Genomic DNA, 26,895 nt, shown 5'->3' on the forward strand with positions numbered 1-26,895 from the left:
AAAGTTTTAAGCAATAATCATAAATCGTTTTTGAGATACGGCGCAACATGTAAAAAACCCTCCCCCTTTTTTACAAAATACTCAATAACTCAAAAATGAAATTTTGAATCATCACCAAAAAGTATAAAGATATTAAGATTAATATAACTAAGAAGTGTGTACAGTTTTAAGCAATAATCAAGAATCATTTTTGAGATACGGTGCGACATGTGAAAAAAAACACACCCCTGTTTTAGTTACAAAGTGCCGTAACTCAAACAGTTTAAATCTTATTTTCACCAAAAAGTATACAGATCATTTGACCATCATAAAAAACAACTATATTAAGTTTCATGAAATTTAGATAAGTCGTTCTCAAGTTACGGTGCCACATGTTTACGCCGGACAGACAGACGGACAGACGGACGGACAGACAGACGGACGGACGGACGGACGGACGGACACCGGACATTTGTATACCATAATACGTCCCGTCAAAATTTTGACGGGCGTATAAAAAAGAAAAAGACAAACAGACAAATATGATATTATAAAATAGGGGCGAAATATACCAGAGGGACATTCATACTCATAAACTGACATCGCCATGGCTGAAAAAGAAAAATACAAATATGATATTATAAAATAGGGACGAAAGATACCAGAGGAACATTCAAACTCATAAACTGATATCGCCAAGGCTAAAAAAGAAAAAGACCAATAGACAAATATGATATTATAAAATAGGGGCGAAATATACCAGAGGGACATTCAAACTCATAAACTGACATCGCCATGGCTAAAAAAGAAAAAGACAAACAGACAAATATGATATTATAAAATAGGGGCGAAATATACCAGAGGGACATTCATACTCATAAACTGACATAGCCATAGCTAAAAAAGAAAAAGACAAACAGACAAATATGATATTATAAAATAGGGGCGAAACATACCAGAGGGACATTAAAACTCATAAACTGACATAGCCATAGCTTAAAAAGAAAAAAAAACAAACAGACAAACAATAGTACAGAGAACACAACATAGAAAACTAAAGACTAAGCAACAATAACCTTGTGGTGATCTCAGTTGCTTATCAGGGGCAAGCAGATCCGGCTCCACATGTGGCACCCACCGTGTTGCTCATGTTAGTACAAAAGTGGTACCAAGTTTAATTCGGTAGGTTAAAATGCGTGAAAAGGGTACGGGAATATAGATACGACATAAGGAACATATCTGTTATCATCTGTGAAACGAATATTTCATAAAGGTCAACCAACTTGTGATGGTGTCCGTAAAACAAACTTTCAACTTTACCGTTAGGAACTATTGGTTTAATTTAGCAGGAATGCATGCTCCATTGGCGAGGTTCAGATTTCAGGATGAAATTTGTTCCCCAATATAAATAGAAAGTGACACAGTTACAACAAGATGCGAGAACTAAGTATGAATAGTTGATATTTCATAATCATGGAGAATAAATTGATTAATCCAGGATATCTTCCATGAAAATACATATTTCATTTAAATCTGTGTATAAAACTTGTTGTATCTTTTGACAAATATTTCAAAAATGGGAACCAATGAATAATTTAATTTGTAACACTAGACATAAATATGGGCACTTATACCATTTTGCAAATTGTGTTTCATTTGTGGTCAAAATGCATTGATCCTGCAACAAAATTGAAAATAGAAACATGGAATGCGCTAAAGAGGCAACTACCCAACCAAAATGCAGAAAACAGCCAAAGGCCACCAACACATCGAAAAAATCTCGCAGCCGGATGTGTGCATCAGTTGGTCCCTAAACAATAATGTATGCTAGTTTAGTGAAAATGAATGTTACACTAACCACGTCTACATTTACTTTCTATAAAAAACCTGATATAAGAGTTTCAGTTGAAATATATAACAACTACACATTGTCTCAAAACATAATTGTGTTGGTAATCAACTCATAACGAGATAGAACTACTTGCATTCTCAAAGTTTTTGAGCATTGTTCAAATATATTTTAAATTTTGAAACCATGTAGTTCTATAGTTATACCGATACCTTTATACTTTATAAATATCAGTTTCAGTTTATATTGGAAAAAAAAAACTAAATAGGGAATGTGTCTATGGGACACAGATGATGCCCTAGCTTGCACATTACGGTAAAAGTGACGCTTCCCAAGTTTGTTAATGATCTGCCTTTTGGTAATAAGCATTATATTTAAGTTTCATAAAATTTCGTTCAAGAAAACTTAAGTTGGAGAACAAAAACAAAAACTTACGTATTTATTCCATTTGTAAAAGGCATAAATCTAGAACGGTAAAAGGGAAGGCACCAAAATTCATACTTGATTTTTGTTTAGTGGTAATAAGCATTTTGTATAAAATTCATAAAGTTTGGTTCTGGCAGGGACTTTTTATACTAATAGCGGGACTAGTCACTTATAACGATATCTATACACATTATCACTTTATCAGACTGATCTCGGCCGTTGCTGATGTCACGTGACTTTATAGCAAATCATTTCACATTTACGAAGTATTTTACATAACTACAAATAAACTATATATTCAAGTTTAACAAAAAATGGTTTTTATGAAATTTTATACATTTTGTCATTGCAAACTGCTTTTCATGTTTTTCAAAAGATTTCATGTTTTTCAAAAGATTTCTCGTCTTTTAAATATTGATCTTTAATCTTTGAGGAATTTTTTCGTTGAATTTTCAGGGCCGCCATCTTGTGCGATATGTTAACCATTTTACACAACTGGGTGTTCTTCAAAACGATACGTCTCAGTTATAATTCATCATTCTTTCAAAATCTTATATTTTTTGTCATCCTAAACCGCTATTAATCAGATTTTATATATACAACTAATAACCAGATGCTCCGCAGGGCGTAGCTTTATACGACCGCAGAGGTTGAACCCTGAACGGTTGGGGCAAGTATGGACACAATATTCAAGCTGGATTCAGCTCTAAATTTGGATTGTGATTAAATAGTTGACACAGCATAGGTTTCTGACACAGAATGAATGTGTTCTAATGAACTTAAAATTTTTGTTTTCTCTTAGAGCATTTCACTATGCTGTTGAATATTAATCCTCTCAAAAAAATGTTTGAAGAAATTTTCTTTTTATTTATGAAATTTCAAATGAGAAAAATTGAACCCAATTTTTTAATCACATCCCCCTTTCCCTTATTCCAAAACTAATCTCAATTAAAATATTCTAATGGAGTATGCAACAACAACTACTCATTTAAATACATCATAAAATATTAAGATGTAAAAAAACTGCTTGTTATCACTGAATGGTAAAGATTATTTAAATTTATCAGTTGGTAGTATAAAGTGTATATACATTGTATATTGTATATAACAAAGATTTAAGTTGATTCTGGACAAAGAAAGATAACTCCAATTAAAAAAAATTCTTGCTATTGCACAATATTGTGCAATAGGATATTTCTTGCTTACTATTCTGGACAAAGAAAGATAACTCTAATTAAAAAAAATTTTGCTATTTCACAATATTGTGCAATTAGATATTTCTTGCCATTGCACAATACTGTGCAATTGAAAAGACTTGCTATTGCACAATACTTAATATAATAATTTTAGATCCTGATTTGGACCAACTTGAAAACTGGGCCCATAATCAAAAATCTAAGTACATGTTTAGATTCAGCATATCAAAGAGGCCCAAGAATTCAATTTTTGTTAAAATCAAACTTAGTTTAATTTTGGACCCTTTGGACTTTAATGTAGACCAATTTGAAAACAGGACCAAAAATGAAGAATCTACATACACAGTTAGCAGTCAGAGCTCTGACATAAACAAGTCAGAATAAAATGACTTCTTCAAGTCAGAAAATGTTTTGAAATTCTGACCTGTACGGGTCAATTTTTGTTTTGCGTAGTTTTCCATCGAGTCCGTCAAACCAGAAGATATTTTGAATTTGCCGCCGATCTAAGACACATACGATCACGTGGTTTTTTGCGAGAGATCACGTGTTTGAGAGTCGTTGTTTTGGGAGTTTCTCGAACGAGAAGTTATTGAAAATATAGTGATTATTTACGTTTTTTAGTGCAAATCTAGGTCAATGTGGTCATTTTGAGAAGGTAATACATATTACCTCCGTATTTTCTTGGCCATTTTAATATTTTTTGCGTGTGAAGAAGGTCTTTGCAAGTGATTTTGTTGCTGTTTCATGAAGGCGCGTGACCTGTAAATACGGACGCGTGGCCTTTGAGATGACCGGGTGTCTGACAATTCTGACTTGTTCAGGTCAGAAAATGTTGTTATGATAATGAACTGTTATTTTCGGGAGACAACTCGTGTTGTCTTAAACAGTATTAACATTAATAACCAGTCACTGTAATTTTAAAAGTAAAATTATTGCTTCGAGCTGAACATCATCACGTGATTTTTCTATTTTTAAACTCAATCATGAATTGACTTTTTAACCTTTCCGAGTTTGCGGCTTATAAATATATTTGTTTTTTCGTTTCTCCCAATGAGAAAAACGATCTTTTGAATATTGATATTAATGAAAATGAAATGAAATCGGAATAATTTTAATAAAGGTAAAGGGAAGGGAGGGTTTAACTAAAGAACCGAAATATTTTTTTATTTTTATCTTAAAAATGATTTTAACTTGAGAACATTATAAAGAGATTCACAAAACGGGTTTTTCAATTATGAACATGGAATATGATATTAAAAACAAATCAAATGAAATGTAGAGTAAGGCTCCAGGGATCACCCTACCCCTGTCATTTGACAATGTTGAACAGTCGAGATCACTGCTCCCTTAACTCAATTTTTTCTCGCTGTAAAGTATAATGAAATATACCAGGCTACAGTGGCGGATCAAGAGGGGGGTTCCGGGGGTTGGAACCCCCCCTTTTTTTTGGCCGATCAATGCATTTGAATGGGGACATATAGTTGGAACCCCCCCTTTATCCTGGGTTGGGAACCCCCCTTTTTTAAAATGGCTGGATCCGCCCCTGGGCTAGTCTCTATGGGTCGCCCCACCCCTTGTTATTTGAGAATGATCTTATATTTTGAAAATGGTCGAGATCCCCACCTGTAAACCATATATATTCCTTTTTATAATGTCAAATTGATTTGAATGAAATATACCGGGCTAGTCTCTGGGTTTACCCCCTCCCCTGCCATTTGCGAATGTTCTTATATTTTGTAAACTGTCGAGATCCCCACCCCTAAACTATATATATTCTTGTATGGGAAAATAAAACAAACCCAATGTAATATAGGGGAAGTCCTTTGGGGGGGGGGGGGGTGAAAACATGTAAATGGTCAAGATCCGCACCCCTGAACCATATATATATCAGTGTAAGGGACAACAAGACAATTCAAATGAAATAAAGATAAAGTCCCTTGGGGTCACCCCACCCCCTCATGTTTGAAAACTTGTAAACGGTTGAGATCCCCACCCCTTAAGCCTATATATTATTATATGGGACAATACAACGAATCAAATGAAATAAAGGGAAAGTCCATGGGGGTCATCCCCATCCCCCTTTTTGAAATGGTTTGGATCACCACCCCTAAACCATATAATATTCCTGTTCGTCATTTCAAGAAGATTTGAATGACATACAGGGTCAATCCCTAATTATATGGCATATATGTTTTCCTATGAAGTTACACATCTATAATTCTTACCCCAGATGCTTAGCCACATAAAGCATTAACCTTTTATTTGAAATACAGATAGTCTTTGTTTCTACAGAAGTGAGAAGAACATTGGAAGTCAGTATGTTCTGACCTATAAAAGTCTGAATGTTCTGACTTATGAAAGTCTGAATGTTCTGACTTATTATGAAAGTCTGAATGTTCTGACTTTAATTTAATAAGGCCAGAAAGACTCAGAATGATCTGAAGATAATGATTTGTTTTAATGTTTAGAGTATTTAAGAATATGAATGCTCTTGTCATGCTAGTACCATAAGAAACCCTGACAAGATTTTGTTCCCAAAAAATATATATATTAAGAATAACAAGTGTACAATTGAACATAAATTACAAAGTTATAAATGTTGCTAAAAAAATATATTTAAAAAACACCCAATAGATAGTTGTAGTGAAAATATTATGTATTTATATGTACCACTTCTTGAAGGACAACAAAGTCACCAAACTTAGTCTGATTTTCTAAGTATGTTCTTCTCAATTTTTTTTTTACAGAACATGATTTGACCTGTTTAAGTCAGTTTACAGAAAAAAAATCCGATCAAACTAGGTTTCTTCATCTTAGCCCCACCCTTTTTCTCCTTATCTGAATCGACTACTGTTGGGATAATTAATTTTTTTTTAAGAAACAATTCAGTCAAATGGTTTTTAGAATAATGTTTTTTACAACCAAAAGTTCTATATGTTAACTTTACAGAAAAAAGTCATGAAAATACAGAAATAAAATAAATTTTTAAGATACAAATGAAATTTGTTAAAGAAAATACATTTGAATATAAAATATACCAAATACATTTTTTTTATAGTCCTCAATATTATGACTTGAGGGGACCATATTTCATCAGTCTTTTATCTGGTTTGTCATACATTTTAAAATCAATATGAAAATCCTAGACTCAAAAGTTGACATAAGTACTCTTTGAAGTCAGAACATGATTTGACCTGTTAAAGTCAGTTTACAGAGAAAATTAAATCCAATCAAAACTAGGTCTTCTTCTTCTAAGCCCCTCCCCCTTTTTCTCCTTATCTGAATCTGCTACTGTTGGGATAATTAATTGTTTTTTAAGAAACAATTCAGTCAAATGGTTTTTAGAATAATGTTTTTTACAACCAAAAGTTCTATATGTTAACTTTACAGAAAAAAAGTCATGAAAATACAGAAATAAAATAAATTTTTAAGATATAAATTTGATGAAATTTGTTAAAAAAAATACATTTGAATATAAAACATACCAAATACATTTTTTTTATAGTCCTCAATATTTTGACTTGAGGTGACCATATTTCATCAGTCTTTTATCTGGTTTGTCATACATTTTAAAATCAATATGAAAATCCTAGACTTAAAAGTTGACATAAGTTTAGTTTTGACTGACTCTTTGAAGTCAGAACATGATTTGACCTGTTAAAGTCAGTTTACAGAGAAAATTAAATCCAATCAAAACTAGGTCTTCTTCTTCTAAGCCCCCCCCCCTTTTTTCCCCTTTTATCTATCTGCTACTGTTGAGTTAATTAATTGATAAGTTTATTAGAAACAATTCAGTCAAATGGTTTAAAATAATATATTTTACAACCAAAAGTTCCATGTGTTAACTTAACAGAAAAGAAAGGTCATGAAAATACAGAAATATAATAAAATTTAAAGATGATTTGATGAAATTTGTAAACAAAATACATTTGAATATTAAATATTAGTTCTCATCATTGTGACTTTATTATTGGGTGTCTTTTATCTGATTTTCCCATACGTTCTTAAATGCATATATTTATGACAATGCCAGACTTAACAGTTGTAATAATAAGTTAAAGTGAAGTTTTTGACTGACTCTTTGAAGTCAGAACATAATTTGACCAGTTTAAAACAAAATACATTTAAATATTGAATAATCAATATGCAAAATAAACTTTTTTATAGTCCTCATTAATTATTGCGCTGTATGGGGACCTTATTTCCTCTGTCTTTTATCTGGCTTTTCCGTACATTTTTAAATTAATATGAAAAAACTAGACTTAAAAGTTGAAATAAGTTTAGATGGGACTGACTTTTTGAAGTCAGAACACGATTTGACCTGTTAAAGTCAGTTGACAAGAAAAAAATGTCCTATCAAAGCTAGGTGTTCTTCCTCTAATCCCCCTCCCCACTAAATATCAATCTGCTACTGTTGAGTTAATTAATTACTGATTTTTTTTTAGAAACAATTCAGTCAAATGGTTATTAAAATAAAAAAAAAATTTGCAACCACAAGTTCCATGTGTTAACTTAACAGAAAAGAAAAGTCATGAAAATACAGAAATAATACAATATTTTTTTTTCAGATAATTTGATGAAAATCTCAAAAAAACAAAATGCATTTGAATATTCAATATATCAAATAAAAATGTTCCATATAATTTAAATCAATATGAAAATCCTGGACTTAAAAGTTGAAATAAGTTTAGTTTTGACAGACTCTTAAAAGTCAGAACATGATTTGACCTGTTAAAGTCAGTTTACAGAAAAAAAAATCCAATCAAACTAGGTTTCTTCATCTTAGCCCCCCCCCCCCTTTTCCCCTTATTTGAATCTGCTACTGTTGAGTTAAAAAAAAATTAAGAAACAATTCAGTCAAATGGTTTTTAGAATAATGTTTTTTACAACCAAAAGTTCTATTTGTTAACTTAACAGAAAAAAAGTCATGAAAATACGGAAATAGAATAAATTTTTAAGATATTAATTTGATGAAATTTGTTAACAAAATACATTTGAATATAAAATATACCAAATACATTTTTGTATAGTCCTCATTATTGTGACTTAAGGGGACCTTATTTCATCAGTCTTTTATCTGGTTTCCCATACATTTTAAAATCAATATGAAAATCCTAGACTTAAAAGTTGAAATAAGTTTAGTTTTGACTGACTCTTTGAAGTCAGAACATGATTTGACCTGTTAAAGTCAGTTTACAGAGAAAATTAAATCCAATCAAAACTAGGTCTTCTTCTTCTAAGCCCCCCCCCCCTCTCTTCCCCTTTTTCCCTTATCTGAACTTGCTACTGTTGAGTTAATTAATTGATAGGTTTATTAGAAACAATTCAGTCAAATGGTTTAAAATAATATATTTTAAAACCAAAAGTTCCACGTGTTAACTTAACAGAAAAGAAAGGTCATGAAAATACAAAAATATAATAAAATTTAAAGATGATTTGATGAAATTTGTAAACAAAATTTATTTGAATATAAAATATACCAAACACATTTTTTTATAGTCCTCATTATTGTGACTTTATTATTGGGTGTCTTTTATCTGAATTTCCCATACGGTCTTAAAGCATATGACAATGCCAGACTAAAAAGTTGTAATGATTAGCTAAAGTGAAGTTTTTGACTGACTCTTTGAAGTCAGAACATAATTTGACCGGTTTAAAACAAAATACATTTAAATATATTGAATATGCAAAATAAACTTTTTTATAGTCCTCATTATTGCGCCGTATGGGGACCTTATTTCCTCTGTCTTTTATCTGGCTTTTCCGTACATTTTTAAATCAATATGAAAAAACTAGACTTAAAAGTTGAAATAAGTTTAGTTGGGACGGACTCTTTGAAGTCAGAACACGATTTGACCTGTTAATAAGTCAGTTGACAGAGAAAAAAAAAAATGTCCAATCAAAACTAAGTCTTCTTCCTTTAAGCCCCCTCCATATCTGAATCTGTTGAGTTAATTAATTCATAATTATTTTTAAGAAACAATTCAGTCAAATGGTTTTTAAAATAATGTTTTTTAAAACCGAAAGTTCCAAATGTTAATTTAACAGAAAAAAAGTCATGAAAATACAGAAATATAATAAAATTTTAAAATAATTTGGAGAAATTTGTTAACAAAATACATTTGAATATTAAATAATAGTATACCAAGTACACTTTTTTATAGTCCACGTTTTTGTGACTTTATTATTGGGTGTCTTTTATCTGAGTTTCTTATACATTCTGAAATGCATATGACAATCCCAGACTTAAAGTTGCAATACTTGATTAAAGTATAGTTTTTTACTGACTCCTTGAAGTCAGAACATAATGTGACTTGTTCAAGTCAGTTTGCACAACAGGATTTACCTCAATGAAATATTAAGATACAATGTATCAAAAATATACCAAATTATCTTTTATATATATAGTTCTTATAAATGTGACTTAATTTTTTGTGATTTTTTTTCCTACTTGTATCCATACATTCTAAGTTAACAATCACATCACAATCATGATAATGCACGACTTTTACAGAACTTTGCAAGCCATTTAGTTTTTGACAGACTCTTTTAAGTCAGAACATGATTTGACCTGTTTAAGTCAATTTGTCCGAACATGCCCATTTGACCTGTTTAAGTCAATTTGTCTGAACATGATTTGACCTGTTCAAGTCAGATTGCAGAACAAATTTTCCAATCAAAGCTAGGTGTACTTCCTTTAAGCCCTGCTTCTGAATCTGCCATTTGTGAATTTATTTGATAAATGTTTAGAAACAGTTATTTATTTTAGGGGATCTTACATATATTTCTTATGTCTGACGTTCCCATACTTTCATTTAATATCATATGTCAGTGCCCCACTCTAAAAATTTCAATAAATTTAGTTTTGGGCTGACTGTTATAAGTCAAAACATGATTTGACCTGTTTAAAAGAAAATGCATTTAAATATTGAATATACCAAATATTTTTTTTTTATAGTCCTCATTGTGACTTTAGGGGACCTTTAATATTTTCTCTGTCCTATATCTGGCTTTCCCATACATTTTTAAATCAATATGACAGTACAAGACATAAAGGTTGAAATAAGTTTAGTTTTGACTGACTCTTTCAAGTCAGAACATAGTGTGACTTGTTTGAGTCAGTTTGCACAACAGTATTTACCTCAATGAATTTTATATTAAAATAATAAATGTTTTGCTCTTGATAAATTTAGCTAAAAGTGGATGAAAATAGATCCCTTATTTTTTCCTTGGAAGATTTGAAGTATTGTCATGGTACTAGTAAATGTATCCAATATTGTATTTTGTAAATCTTTTGATATTGACAGAAAATTGTATGATCCATTTTTCTGCTTTGGTTTTTGTTTGTATTAATTTTGAAATGATCGAATTTGATGAGATAAATATATTATGTTAAGATTCTGGAAAGAAGAAGGTATGACGAGCCCCACTTTTTAAACTCTTTGATTCGAAACTAGTAATCACTATATTTTATGGAGATTGATAACAAAGTGGTAGTAATGACTGCTTCAAGTCAGAACAAAAATGACCTCTCTAAGTCAAAATGTATTAAAAAGGGACATAAATCTTATTAGAATATATTATTAAGTTACAATATTTTATGCAAAAGCTGACCTGTGGAAGTCATTTTATGATAAATTAAAGTCTGACATAAACTGACCTGTACAAGTCATATTCTGTTGAGTGCAAGAAGGGAGACAACACTTGCATCAAATTATATCTGACCTATGGAAGTCATTTTATTCTGACTTGTTTATGACAGAGCTCTGACTGGTTAGATTTGGCATATCAAAGAACCCCAAGGATTCAATTTTTGATGAAATCAAACAAAGTTTAATTTTTGGGTCCCGATTTGGACCAACTTGAAAACTGGGCCAATAATCAAGAATCTAAGTACATTTTTAGATTCAACATATCAAAGAACCCAACCGATTCATTTTTTGTCAAAATCAAACTAAGTTTAATTTTGGACCCTTTGGACCTTAATGTAGACCAATTTGAAAACGGGACCAAAAGTTGAGAATCTACATATACAGTTAGATTCGGCATATCAAAGAACCCCAATTATTCAATTTTGATGAAATCAAACAAAGTTTAATTTTGGACCCTTTGGGCCCCTTTTTCCTAAACTGTTGGGACCAAAACTCCCAAAATCAATACCAACCTTCCTTTTATGGTCATAAGCCTTGTGTTTAAATTTCATAGATTTGTATTTACTTATACATGTTATACTAACGTTATGGTGCGAAAACCAAGAAAAATGCTTAATTGGGTCCCTTTTTGGCCCCTAATTGCTAAACTGTTAAGTCCTAAACTCCCAAAATCAATCCCAATCTTTCTTTTGTGGTCATAAACCTTGTGTCAAAATTTCATAGATTTCTATTCACTTTTACTAAAGTTAGAGTGCGAAAACTAAAAGTATTCGGACGACGACGACGACGACGACGCCAACGTGATAGCAATATACGACGAAATTTTTTTCAAAATTTGCGGTCGTATAATAATTATACAATTACAATGTACTGTGAAGTTCGCAAATATATACTAGCATCGTATATCAGACCTAAGTTTATTGTTGGGTGGTAGCTTTAAACAGGCGGCTGAGTAATCAGTTAAAATCAATAAAGACGAGTCCTGTTAGTATAGAAAGTCCCTGGTTGAGGCAAACTTAAGTAAGAAAATGGAAACAAAAAACTCAGCACTTTACCCATTTATACATTAAAGTGACATAGCTCTAGTATAATAAAAGTGACGCCACACAATTCAAATTTGATCTAAGTATCTAAGTAAACTCCTCGGTTGCCTGCTGCCGTACACCACCAATTAAAAAACAATATTTTCATTCAGAAATCTGTTTAAAAATTGCATGCATTTCACAATTTTTAACACTGTGGATAAACAAAAGATTAATCTTGTAACTAATCATATTACATAAAAGTTCTAACATACCAACACAAATATTAGTATAGGATATTATCAAACAGTCTGTCACGCTCTAATAAAAGGTAGGTAAACACTTTTTGGATATTGGAACATTTTTACCTGCAATATATATATTCACTACACAATGAAAATACATACACACCTGTGATAAAAGATCTCATAACTTCCACCATAAGAAGAGGGTTGATCATTACATTATCTCTTAGCTGGGGGGTATCGAAATAAACAATCTTCCCCAGAGAATGATGAAAATGTAGGAAATCAGTCAACTGCTCAGGGGACAGGACAGACACCTCGCTGATATCATTTAATTCTTTAACTTCAGCCAATGACATTATTTGTTTTCCTTTTGCCACTAGTTCAGCGATCTCTAGCTCTAGTGGAACACAAGCATTGGGCATTCTTTCACCCCAGCATGGGTGGTCGAATGTAAGTTCTGTTATTGTTTTCTTCAGAACTTCTATTTCTGGGTCGGCTTGATCTTTGGCATTGACAAATATTAAAGGCCTAAGGACCAGATGATGTTTTCCCTCGTGGTCTTTAAACAACTCCTCAATTCCTCTGTAAAGTTCTCCACGTCTGGTCTCAATATTCTCCTGTTAAACATAAAAAGTTGACAGAATAATACACTGTAAAGATACTGTATCGCACACCTGGTGATTTAAATGCATCTTCAATGGTGGAATAACAACAACAACAACAACAATACTTTATTTTAAGAGAGTTACACAATTAGTTAATCTTCCCTGAGGCCCTCATCATGAAAAATCAAAAAAATGCAAACATATACATTGCATACATTAGTATAAAAAGTCAAGTATGATAATAATGTTCAATACAACTTGATAAAATGTGATGAATAAATAAACATGATGACATAATCAGTTTTTAATATTATTTATACAGCTAGGTTGATTTCAATAATTGATCTGTTATAAATGTTGTATTTGAAAGAATTAACATTTGTAATATTTCTTCACGGTATTGGCAAATTATTCCACAAGAATGGTCTCGAATACGTAAAAAAGATTTTGATCAATTCTGTTTTTGGTTTAGGGAGTATGAGGTTTCCTTGAACAGCATTTCTCAAGGGGTATATATTTCTGTCGGAAACATAATGAAACTTGTCAGTTGGATAGGATGGGGCATCATTTTTAATGCACTTAAATGTCATCACAAACTTATGATATTTTATTCTCTGTTCAAATGTCAACCAGTTTAAGTGTTTGAATAAGGACGAAGAAGGAGCGAAAGGGTCGGTTTCTAGTATTAATATAGCAGCTCTCTTTTGTAATTTTAATATCCTTTTTAAATCCTCACTGCTACAACTACTCCACACTAAACAACAATAATCAATTAGTGGCAAGATAAAACCATTATAGAATAATTTTCTGCATTTTAGATTTAGAAATTTTTTTAATCTTTAATAGTAGATATAGTCTAGAGGATATTTTTGAGCAGATCACATCAATTTGGTTTGTCCATGTGAGGGAAGGGTCAATTTCAATGCCTAAAAGACTTTCGCATGTGGAAGATTGTATCACTTGATTGTTAATAGTTAAACAACTCTCATTGTAATGTGGCTTTGCTCTTTGCTTCGTTCCAATAATCATATATTTTGTTTTATTTTTATTGATGAACATATTGTCATCATTGCACCATTCCTCAACACCATGTAAATCTTTTTGTACCTTTGACTGTAGAGTTTGATAACAATTACCAGACAGATGTAAAGTTGAATCATCGGCATATAACAGTGAAACAATTTTTCATATACATCGTAAAAAGGAAGGTCGTTTATGTATAATATAAACAGAAGGGGGCCTAATATGGAGCCTTAGGGGACACCATACTTGAAATACAGTTTTTCAGAATGAGCATTACCAATTTGTACTTGTTGAGTTCTTTCATTCAAATATGATTTTAAAAAAGAAACAGCAGTATCATCAAATCCATAAATTTCAATTTTTTTTACAGAGAATATCATGATCTACAGTACTACATCAAAAGCTTTCTTAAAATCCGACAGGACTGTTAAGTTGACATCACCATCATTCATAACTCGTTCTACAATTAGATTTATCTCAAATTTTCAAGTGACATACATCTTCTCTCAAGGGTAAATTTTACACTTTTAACCTAGATCTTATACTTTCAAAGATAACAGATTGAAACTGTTATCAGTTGTTAAATCTTACATTCAAAAGGGGAATACAATGAAAAGGGTATTTTGAAAGAAAAACTTGCTATTGATATTTTTGTTTGGTAATTCACTTTACCTACCTAGTAAAGAAACACAAGTAAACAAAATAAGACACAATTAATAAGTTGGCAAAAAATCTAAAACAGGTCAAGAGGGTATTTGCATGAACATAAGGATATTGTTTAATTTAAATTTTTTGTTGATAAAAATTTAACTTATTTTAAAACAAATCATGAATCGTCCTCATGCATTCCCTATCACAATCTTTTATTTCACAAACTCATCAACATTTGTATTAGGTTTTGGAATTTCAAATATTTTGGCCTCTAACATCACTGAAGAGACATTTATTGTTAAGATGTGCATATGGTGCAGTACCACTAAATTCTAAACTTTCATATTGTCAACATATTTGTTGAAATAAAACTGACTTAAAAAGAAAATACAAACTTTAACATTTAAACTGAGCAATTGTTATAGTCAATAGACCATACCCGAGAGTAACAAGGCAAAGAAAATACAAACTTTAACATTTAAACTGAACAATTGTTTAAAGTCAATAGACCATGACCGAGAGTGACAAGGCAAAGAATCTCCATGATAATGAGATATATCAAATTGAATATTAATACAAATGCTAACCAATATCATTTTCTTATCTATAAATGTTTCTTCATATATTCTACTCTAGTTATAGGCCCTGTAATCTGATCTTAAGTCTATTACCCACAAATCAATTAGGATCAGATCGTGTTCTTTCGAAAGTGTAGCTTTATACAAAGTTTGGTCAAGTTAAGACATATGGGCATATTATCATTATGCAAGCAGTTTTTACACATTATTCAAGTGTTTCAAATGGCAATGACTTACTACTATATTTCTAACATAAGATCACTCACCATTGGTACTTTGTCCTTGTGAGTGGCAACAAACAAGATTTTTGGTATGCCTGCATATACAACCTTACAATAGGTCAGGATGGAATTGACCCAATATTGCAAGAATACTACAAAATAAAATCAAAATCTGTCATAAAAAAAGTATAAACTAGAGGCTCTAAAGAGCCTGTGTCTCTCACCTTGGTCTATGTGAATATTAAACAAAGGAAGCAGATGGAATACAAATTCATGAACAAATTTAACAAGTAATTCCCTTCCCCTACTTACTTTTTTAGGCATAAAATATAAGGAAATAAATCTGGATGGTGTATGAAGAAAAATTTCATCAAAACTACAATTTTTAGTCTTTGGGTAGATAATTTGAGAAATCAGTATGTAAACATTCTAACATTAAATATGTTTTTTGGTTTACTCATTATAAAACAATCTGACTTTCTATAGGAACACATTGTTTTTAACATTGCTTAATGACTAGGCCATTAATTGTGAATTTGACAATACATTGCTTAACATACTTTTACAACAAATAAACATATTTTGACACAAGTAAGGATAACATTTGTTTTAACAAAAATAGTATTAAGGAAAAACAACAATAGTGCACACACTGAAATTTCTCGCCTTCTTTACTAACCATTTATATTATGTTGATAGTCCTAAATATAAAGTTTTACTACAACTATCACAAAAAACTTAGCATGATCCAAGAAAATGAGGTCAAGGTCAGATAAACTAAACAGAAATACATGTACTCCTAACAATCATTCAATTCACTAAATGTAGTTGACCGGTCTGTCTACAAAGGACTCATCAGTGACACTCGAATCCAGAAAAGCTAAAAAGGCCAAATCAAGTACGAGGTTGAAGAGCATTGAGGACCAAAATTCCTGAAAGTTTTGCCAAATACACCCAAGGTAGAAAAGCCTTAGTATTTCAAAAGTGCAAAAGTTTTGTAAACAGTTAATTTATAGATATGACCAAGAAAACTTAACATTGACCAATGAACCATGAAAAGGAGGTCAAGGTCAGATGAACCATGCCAGGCAGACATGTACACCGTACAATCAATCTATGCATTAAATATAGTCGAACTATTGCTTATAGTATCTAAGAAACAAACTTAAACATGAAAACTTATCATTGATCAATGACCCATGAAAATAAGGTCAAGGTCAGATGATACATGGAGACTGACATGTACATCATAAAATATTACCATACACCAAATATAGTTTACCTATTACATATAGTATTAGAAAAATACTAAAACTCAATGAAATGAAAATGAGGTTTAGGTCAGATCACATCTACAATACTGTGCAATTGAAGATTTCTTGCTATTGTGCAATACTGTGCAATTGAAGATTTCTTCCTATAGCGTAATACTTAATATAATAATTCACATATCCTGTTTGGTATGTATCTCCTGCAATATCATTATTTTTTGCTTTTATAGATATATATATATATATTTTTTTTTTTCTGTTTTTTTTTTTCTTTCATTTTTTTTTCTTTTAAGTTGTTTATTTCTGATATATATATATTTTTTATTATATATATATATATCTATAAAATCAAATAAAAAAAAATATATATATCAGAAATAAACAACTTAAAAGAAAAAAAAATTAAAGAAAAAAAAAACAGAAAAAAAAATCCCCCCTAAATTTATTTAACCCCTTATGATTCATCACCCCAAACTCAATCCCAGCCTTGCCTTTGTGGTATAATACCTTGCAGTACAATTTCAGAGAGATCCATACACTTGGACACAAGTTATTGTCTGGAAACTAGAAAAAAAGCTTTTTTGTGTCCTTTTTGGTCCCAAATTACTAAACATTTAGGGCAATTGCCCCAAAACTCAAACCCAGCTTTCCCTTTGTGATATGGAACCTTGTAGTATAATTTCAGAAAGATCCATACACTTACACAAAAGTCATTGTCCTGAAACTAGAAAAATCATGTTTTTTTACCCTTTTTGGCCGCTAATTCCAAAAAATTTGAGGCAATTACCCCCAACATCAATCCCAGCATTTCCTTTGTAATATGGAACCTTGTGGTACAATGTAAGAGAGATCCATACACTAACACACAAGTTATTGTCTGGAAGTTACAAAAATGCTTATTTTAGGCCTCTTTTTCCTTAAATGTTGGTACCATAACCCCCAAAATCAAACCCAACCTTCCTTTTGTGGTATTGAACCTTATGGAAATATTTCATAGAGATCCATTTCTTAAACTTAAGTTATTGTGCAAAAACCAATTTGTCTTCGGACGACGACAACGAAGCCAACTTCATACCAATATATGACCGCAAAAATATAATGTTGTCTGTCAATAAATGCAACACTCTGTTCATGCTTATGATAAATAAAGGCAACAGTAGTATACCGCTGTTCAAAACTCATAAATCCATGGACAAAAAACAAAATCGGGATAACAAACTAAAACCGAGGGAAACGCATTAAATATAAGAGGAGAACAACGACATAACACTAAAATGTAACACACATAGACAAAATCCCACGAGAATAACAAATATAACATATATATATAACATCAAAACCAAATACATGAATTTGGGATAGACAAGTACCGTGACACGTCTTATCGCAATGTGAATTTACACTCAAAAATAAGAGAAAACAAACGACACAACGTTATAATGTAATACACACAGAAACGAACTATAATATAACAATGACCATATTCCTGACTTGGTACAGGGCATTTTTAAAGGAAAAAATGGTGGGTTGAACCTGGTTTTGTGGCATGCCAAACCTCGCACTTTTATGGCCATGTGAAATATAACATCAAAATGACAACACAGGACTACAATATAAATAAATTGGAGAACACAATTGACAAAGAATCACACGAACAACAGCCAACAAAAGGCAACAAGTTCAAAATTTTAATACGCCAGAAGTGTATTTTGTCCACACAAGACCTATGTGTGACGCACAGATACAAAAGTTTGAAAGCCGAAACGAGTACAAAGTTGAACAGCATCGAGGACCAAAAGATCAAAAAGGTTGTGCCAAAAACGGCAAGGGTTTTCTGTTAAGTTACCAGAAATTCACTATAATTTAGAGTAAATTATACTTTTGCAAACAGTAAATTTAATAAAATGAATATACAAAAGATAAAGCTGAAGTATTAACTAATTACAGGAAACAACTGAAATACATTTACATAACCAGACATTTGAAACACAAAAGTAGACACATCATCAGCTCCTTTTTTGTAAGAATTTACTCATTCAAAAATCTAAAGCACTTTCCGATGTACAAAAATAGTTGGTAAACATTTAGATTTAGGCTTAAATATTAAGACAAATTTAATTGTTTTTTTAATATCCCCTTGCTGTTATAGAAATGTATCCTGTTTTCATTATCTGAGTGTAAATAACATGCACATTACCTGCTGGCGTTGGCGTCATGTGCTGCCCTGGAAAACACATCACATCAGGGACCTGTTCATGCAAATCTTTGCTCCCATCAAATACTACAAGAAACAATGCCCGGAACGTCATGAAGGTCTGATGTGTTGTTAGATAAACATATTGTCCACCAAAATCCCAGAAGATAAGACGTCCAACTTTCATTTTATACTTCCCACTTTTGAGGACCTTTTCCATTTTCTTTCTTATTTCTTCTTTAGTCATTCTTGTTCTCATTTTATTTTCCATCTGTTTTATCGTGTGAGGCATATTGGAGGATTTCATAGACGGTAGAGATTGTGCTGTTGCAGACTGTTCTGAGGGCAAAGAGGAAAGTGTAGCTTTGGCATAACCAGTTGGGCTTGTATCTGAAGCTTTGATGAACTTTTTGGTTAGTTCACTCTCCTCCTCTTCTTCCAGAGAGGTCATTAAAACCTTGCTGTACACAACATCCAGGGCATTATAAGAGTCTGAAATTATATTTAATACATCAGGCAAATCAAATCAAACTCAGCTGCATGCTGTCAAAACGAAGTGAAGAATGTAAGAAAAATCAGTAATTAAGATTAGAATGATATCTTATCAGGTGTAACATTCACATAGTGCTATTAACACATTTTAAAGAGTCATATTTTAACTGATTGATTGATGACATTATTGAATATGGAAAATTATGTTAATTCATTGAATAATTTTAACATTTAAATTCAATTTCAAAATATAAAACCTACACATCTTTCTAATAAGATTAGTAAAATGTTAAGATTTTCATAAACAAATCAGATTTGATATTGAATTAATATGGTGCGTGAATAGAAGGCACTAAAAAATGGCTATAATGTGAAACTATTTAAATCAGTGCTATAACATGTCTGCTGATAGGGCAATCCATGCAATAGAGTTTTTTTTAATGTGGTCAGATATTCTACTTGTGCTCTTTCTCACCTGGATCAACAAGAATCCACTCTTTTGACTGAATGTTGAGGCCACAGCGACCTTCTACCAGAGAAATCCCATCAGTCGGGTGTCGACCATCAGGTATAATTTCTCCAGCTAACAGCTTCACAAGAGTCGTTTTCCCAACAGAAAATTGACCAGTTACCATGCATCTCATATCAAATGATTCATAGCTGCCCTTCCCATATAAACGATTTAACATGGCAGACTGTTGACCTTTTCCGATGGAATCTAAAAAAAAAATTTTAAAAATGGAAAGATTTGATGTGTTCATGTTGTGAAAAAAAATTATATCCATACACAAACTCATATATAATTTCTCCTCATTTGTTGGTTAATATGTTGATATGTCATCTTTTCGATATGTCAGTGTGTTAAATATGTCAGAATGTCTTTATATCTTTGTGTTGATGTATTAGCCTGTTTATGTATTGAATTATTGGTGTAATGATGTAGAAGTCTGTTAATGTGTTAAATTGTTAGTGTTTTAATATGTTAATGTGTTGATATATGAATATTTTAATGTGTTGAAATTTCAGTGCGTCAATATGTCTATATGTCGATTTATGAATCTGCATGATAATGTGTTGAAATGTTAGTTTGTCGATATTTCTGTGTGGATGAATTTATTTTATAAGTGTGTTGATATGTCTACATGTTGATGTATGAGTCTGTTAATTTGTTGATCTGTTAGTGTGCCAATATGTCAAGGTGTATGTATGAGTCTGAAATTTTCGTTAATATGTCAGTGTGTCAATATGTTTGTGTGTCGATGTATGAGTGTTAATGTATTGATATATCAGTGTGTTAATGCGTTGATGTTTGAATCTGTTAATGGGTTGATTTGTCAGTATGTCGATGTATTAAGGTGTAGATGTTTTAGTATGTTAATGTGTTGATATGTTGATGTGTTGATATGTCATGTGTAGATTTATTATTATCTGTCAGTGTGTCAATATGCAAATGTGTTGCTGTGTGAGTCTGTTAATGTGTCGTAATGTCAACTTGTGGATGTTAGAGACTGTTAATGTGTTGATTTGTCAGTGTGTCAATATGTTAATGTGTTTATGTATGAGTTGTTCGATATGTTTGTGGTTTAATATGTCAAGAGTGTCTATATGTCTATGTATTGAGGTATGATCCTGTCAATGTGTCAATATGTTGTCGTGTGAATATTTTAGTCTGTTAATGTGTTGCTTTGTCAGTGTGTCAATTTGTCAATATGCAAATGTTTCAGTCTGTTAATGTGTAGATCTGTCAATGTGTCAATGTATGGTCTCTTAATGTGTTCATCTGTCAATGTGTTTATGTTTGAGTCTGGTAAGATGTTGATATTCAGTGTGTTAATATGTCAATGTGTTGATGTTTGATTCAGGGAATGTGTTGATATGTCAGTGTGTCAATATGTCAATGTGTTGATGTTTGAGTCAGGGAATGTGTTGATATGTCAGTGTGTCAATATGCCAATGTGTTGATGTTTGAGTCTGGTAATATATTGATATGTCAGTGTGTCAATATCCAATGTGCTAATGCATGAGTCTGTCAATGTGTTGATCTATTAGCGTGTGCTAAAGTGTTGATCTGTCAATGTTTCAATATGTCAATGTTTTGATGTATGAATCAGGTTATATGTTGATATGTAAGTGTGTCAATATGTCAATGTGTTGATGTTTGAGCCTGTCAATATGTTGATATGTAAGTGTGTTAAGACGTCAATGTGCTGATGTATGAATCTGGTTATATGTTGATATGTAAGTGTGTCAATATGTCAATGTGTTGATGTTTGAGTCTGGTTATATGTTGATATGTCAGTGTGTTAATATGTCAATGTGTTGATGTTTGAGTCTGGTTATATGTTGATATGTAAGTGTGTCAATATGTCAATGTGTTGATGTTTGAATCTGGTAATATGTTGATATGTAAGTGTGTCAATATGTCAATGTGTTGATGTATGAGCCTGTCAATGTGTTCATCTATCAGCGTGATGATATATGTCTGTTAAAGTGTTGATCTGTCAGTGTGTCGATATGTCAATTTGTTGAAGTGGGAGTCTGGTAATATGTTGATCTGTCAGTGTGTCAATATGTCAATGTGTCTGTTCAATATGTCATTGTGTCAATATGTATATGTGCTAATGTATGGGTCTGTTTATATGTTGATTTGTCAGTGTGTCAATATGTCAGCTTGTTGATGTTTGAGTGTGTTTATATGTTGATCTGTTAGTGTGTCAACATGTCTATGTGTTGATGTTTGAGTCTGTTAATGTGTTGATCTGTCAATGTGTTGATATATCAAATGTTGATGTATGAGTCAGTTGATGTGTTGATCTGTCAGTGTTTCAATATGTCAATGAGTCGATATATGAGTCTGTTATTTTTTCTAATCTGTCAGTGTGTCAATATGGTAATGTGTTGATGCATGAATCTGTTTAAGTGTTGATTTGTCAGTGTATCGATATGACAATGTGTTGATGTATGAATATGTTTATGTGTTGATTTGTCAGGGAAGCAATATGCCAATTGATGAGTCTGTTTTGTGTTGATCTGTCAATTTGTCGATATGTCAATGTGCTGATGTATGAATCTGTAAAAGTGTTAATCTGTCAGTGTGTCAATATAGCAATGTGCAGACCTCGACAATAATGCTTGTCCAATTGTCCGGTACCAGAGGGAAAAATGGTCGGACAAGTAAAAGCTGTATCAAGCTTGTCCGTTGGGACAAGTACAATTATTCTGCAGAAAATAAACTTCATCCAACTTTGATGAACAAAGTATAATTATAAACAACAAACAAACAAAACAAATATTAATTTGACATGTTTCTGTATTCTGTCTATTCAAATGCAAAACTTTTTTCTTCGACATGTTTACTTGCAATCGATAATTTTTAACTGGTTCTTTGTCAGGTATTTTTTAATAAGTCAAAAGTATACTTTTCTCGGAAACCAGTCATACTGATCCGAATCAATGCTGCGCTTTATAGATAAGGTAACTTTACAGTACAGTTCGTCACTTGGACAGGTTTAGCTGAAAGTTGAAGACAGTTTGGCACCGTAGGACACATATTTAGTAGACATGATTGATAGACAGTTTGGCAAGACAGGAAACAATTTGGGACCAAGACAAATCAGTATCTCATTTTCTTACCTTATTATGTTCTTTATAATAAATACCATACCGGTAATTTTTTCACAAAAACAATTTTTTTTATTTACCATAATTTCATAAAATTCACAAAATCATATATGATCATAAGTAGAAAAAAAACAATACTTGTAATATGGTGACCTATAGTTGTTAATTTCTGTGTCATTTGGTCTCTTGTTTTGAGTTTTCTCATTGGCAATCAGACCTCATCTTCTTTTTATTGATTGCATTTGAATAAAACTGTTTTCAACTAAAAAAAAACAGGATACAAATCCAATGAGCTATGATGAGTGTACAGGCCTATCAGATGGTGCCTAATGTTTAGATTCTGATGAGACTGACATTGGTGAAAACTAGAACCTAAGTCCTGTGACATGACTAGATTCAGTTGTACTTGACTCATATTTTTGAATCTTTTTCAAAAGAAATTCATCAAATTCTATTCTATTATTTAAATCCGTTTTGTTCCTTTAATCAACTTAGAATGTAAAAAGGTTATTTTTAGTTAAAAAAATTTGGACAAGTAACAATTTCATTCGGACAAGTAAGTTTTGGTATGTACTTGTCCTACTGGACAAGTTGAAAAAAAGTTATTGTAGAGGCCTGAATGTGTCGATGTGTATATGAGTCTGTTATTGTGTTGATCTGTCTAAGTGTGGATACGTCAATGTGTCAGTATATGAGTCTGTTTAAGTGTTGATCTGTCAATGTGTCAATATGTCAATGTGTAGATCTCTCAGGGCGTTGATGTGTAAAAAGCTTTAGAACTGTCAATGACTGAATGTATAAATATGTCAATTGATTAATTTGTTAACTGGTCAATGTGTCTATCCGTCTATGTCTTTGTGTCAATGTTTGAATTTGATCCTCTTGTTTTAATATGGCAATTGATTAATATGTCGATTTTTTAATAGGTCAACTGGTCAATGTGTCTATCCGTCTATGTGTCAATGTATTAATATGCCAAAAAGTACTTATTTTGTATAATCCAGTTGAGCCAATGGCTGGTTTTCAGCATTTCAACTTCCCCTTATTGGCATTAGAGTCAACATAAACATGATAAAGAGACAAACACAAGTCCATTAAAAACATTAAACATAAAATTGCAGATAGAGCACAAATCTCACCAAACGTCCATGAGAACAATTATTGATCCACTAGTGACATCCATCAGTTTGTACTTGAAAAGAAACCCTTCAATACATAATTGTGTGATATCCTGTCTTTTTACTTAATTTATTTTATTAGTCCACACTTTGTGAATACTGATAGTTTATTTTAGTGAGACATCAATTTTCACTGAACTTGTATACATTACAGTTTAGGGGTCAGCTGAAGCAGCCTGTAGGTGTGTGATTTTCTCGCTGTGTTCGAGACGAATGGGTGGCCTTGGGCTGTTTAATGCTTTTTGATCTGGTTGAAGTCTCTTTGACGCATTCCCCGTTTCCATTCTCAATTTTAATCAAATATTCAATTGCTTGAGTCATATATATTAACTAAGTTTCAAGTTGATGTGATCACAAACTACATGTTTATTTCAAAACGTTTACTTGATACTGGGACAGACGCACAAACCAGAAAACATCATGACCCTCTACTATTGTAGGCAGAACATAAAACATCCATTTCCTTGTCTTAGGCAGATCAGCTATATTCCACTGTGGCAATACTCTCAGAAAAGTATGGATGTACTTGGGACAACAAACATCCGTATATTAGAAACAAATAATTATAAATCATTTCAGCCGGTATCTGAATAATTAACATTAGATGATTACCTCCAACTACTGGCGCTGCAGGTTCCTGTGAATGGGTGTCAGGAGTTACTTCCGGGGATGTCTTTGACATGACAGTCTACAAAAGAAAAATATGCTATAGACTATCATGTCCCATGTGAAAACTTGTCAAATAGTTTAATACCCCTACAGAAAAAAAGGTTGAGGGCCAGTTGAGGGCTATGTGGAGGACATTTGAGGGCTAGCTGTTTTAAGCAAAATAGTTGAGGGCTAGGTGTTGAGCAGCTTTCTTTGGTTACATCTTCTGACATCAGACTCGAACTTCTCTTGAACTGAATTTTAATGCGTATTGTTATGCGTTTACCTTTCTGCATTGGCTAGAGGTATAGGGGAGGGTTGAGATCTCACAGACATGTTTAACCCCGCCGCATTTTTGCGCCTGTCCCAAGTCAGGAGCCTCTGGCCTTTGTTAGTCTTGTATTATTTTAACTTTTAGTTTCTTGTGTACAATTTGGAGTTTAGTATGCCATGCTCCTTTAGGATAAATATAACCTTATCACATACAATTAAATATTGTTAGAAATATGAAAACAGTCGGATGTCTTAATACTTTTTTTTCAAGTTGCCTTTTGTTCAATTGAGGAAGATTCAATGGTTATTTTTTTTTAATTAAAAATACACTCTTTAATAATTGTCTTATAAATCTATAATATATACATTTTTCTGATGAAAATACTCTACTCATGAAAACATTCTAGTCAAGAACCATACATGTCTGAATATATTTCTTTAAAACAGTTCTAGTCATAATGACATTCCTTGTTTATAAGTGTTCCAGTATTTAATAATTATACCATATTTTATGTCATAAATTGGATAATGACACTATGTTAAAGTTTCAGTTTTGGTTAAAAAGTTTTTTATCTGAAAATGCCTGTTCATTTGATGTTGGTTTTCAGCATGTCCAGTGTTTGTTGTTTTAAAATGTTTTTTTTCTTCACAAGAAACTTGGTTGCTGTTTACAGTTTACCGCTAGCTATTATAATATTCAAGATAATAACCAAAAACTGCAAAATGTCCTTAAAATTACTAATTCTGGGGCAGCAACCCAACAACAGGTTGTCTGTTTTGTCTGAAAATTTCAGGTAAGATAGATCTTGACCTAATAGATTATTTTACCCCATGTCAGATTTGCTCTAAATGCTTTGGTTTTAGAGTAATAAGCCAAAATCTACATTTTACCCCTATGTTCTATTTTTAGCCATGGCGGCCATCTTGGTTTGGCAGGGTCACGCCACACATTTTTAAAACTAGATACCCAAATGATGATTCATCACTTTGCCCTTTGGGCCAGGTGAGCTAAAAATAAGAGACATCCAACAGATGAGAACACAGATTTTAAACATTTGTCTTTCACAAATGCCAACATGTATATTAGGCAACAAGCTTGGAATTGTCAACTTACATTGTTAACTGACAAAAATTACTACAATGACATTGAAAACTACAGGCAACTGTTTAATTGTAATTTCTTTGTACCAAGTCTGTTTTGTCTCTCATAATCTGTAAATATCTTTCAAAGTAAGACAAGAGTATTTACCTTAAGAAAGTTCATCACTTCTTCCTTCTTCCTTTTTTCCTCTTCAGTATCATATTTTCCTATTTTTACTGCCAGATCATAAGGAGTCTTACCCTGAAATACAATCAAATAATCTTTCATTAATTATACATATATATATCTTTTATTTCAAAAAACTGTAAAACATTAAGTAATAGGTAACTGTTGAATAAATTTTACCTATACAACATGTACAATGTAAAACGATAAATAATAGGTAGTTGTTGCATTAATGTTACCTATATAACATGTATAATGCAATAAATAATAAAGTAATAGGATCAGTTTTATCTATACAATGAACCTTAACCAACAACAAATATAAAGTATACAATGCAGAATGGTCTTATTTATACTTGACATAAAGACCAGTTAACCTAAACCAACAACAGATATAAAGTATACAATGCAAAATAGTCTTATTTATACTTGACATAAAGAACAGTGAACCTTAACCAACAACAAATATAAAGTATACAATGCAGAATGGTCTTATTTATA

General features: G+C 31.8%; 1 protein-coding gene across 1 annotated transcript in view; it reads right to left on the reverse strand.

The window, feature by feature from the left end:
- Positions 1 to 26,895, reverse strand: part of LOC143051531 (uncharacterized) — a 335,962-nt gene that overhangs the window by 29,562 nt on the left and 279,505 nt on the right. Inside the window, exons 10-15 of the mRNA XM_076224422.1 lie at positions 26,377 to 26,469; positions 24,819 to 24,894; positions 19,883 to 20,125; positions 18,919 to 19,407; positions 15,496 to 15,602; positions 12,536 to 12,989 (exon numbers count right to left, since the gene is read on the reverse strand). Coding sequence (XP_076080537.1) covers positions 12,536 to 12,989; positions 15,496 to 15,602; positions 18,919 to 19,407; positions 19,883 to 20,125; positions 24,819 to 24,894; positions 26,377 to 26,469 — 1,462 coding nt within the window. The remainder of the gene's footprint in view (positions 1 to 12,535; positions 12,990 to 15,495; positions 15,603 to 18,918; positions 19,408 to 19,882; positions 20,126 to 24,818; positions 24,895 to 26,376; positions 26,470 to 26,895) is intronic.

This window comes from Mytilus galloprovincialis, chromosome 11 (assembly GCF_965363235.1).
Source record: "Mytilus galloprovincialis chromosome 11, xbMytGall1.hap1.1, whole genome shotgun sequence".
In the NCBI taxonomy this organism is placed as follows: Eukaryota; Metazoa; Mollusca; class Bivalvia; order Mytilida; family Mytilidae; genus Mytilus; species Mytilus galloprovincialis.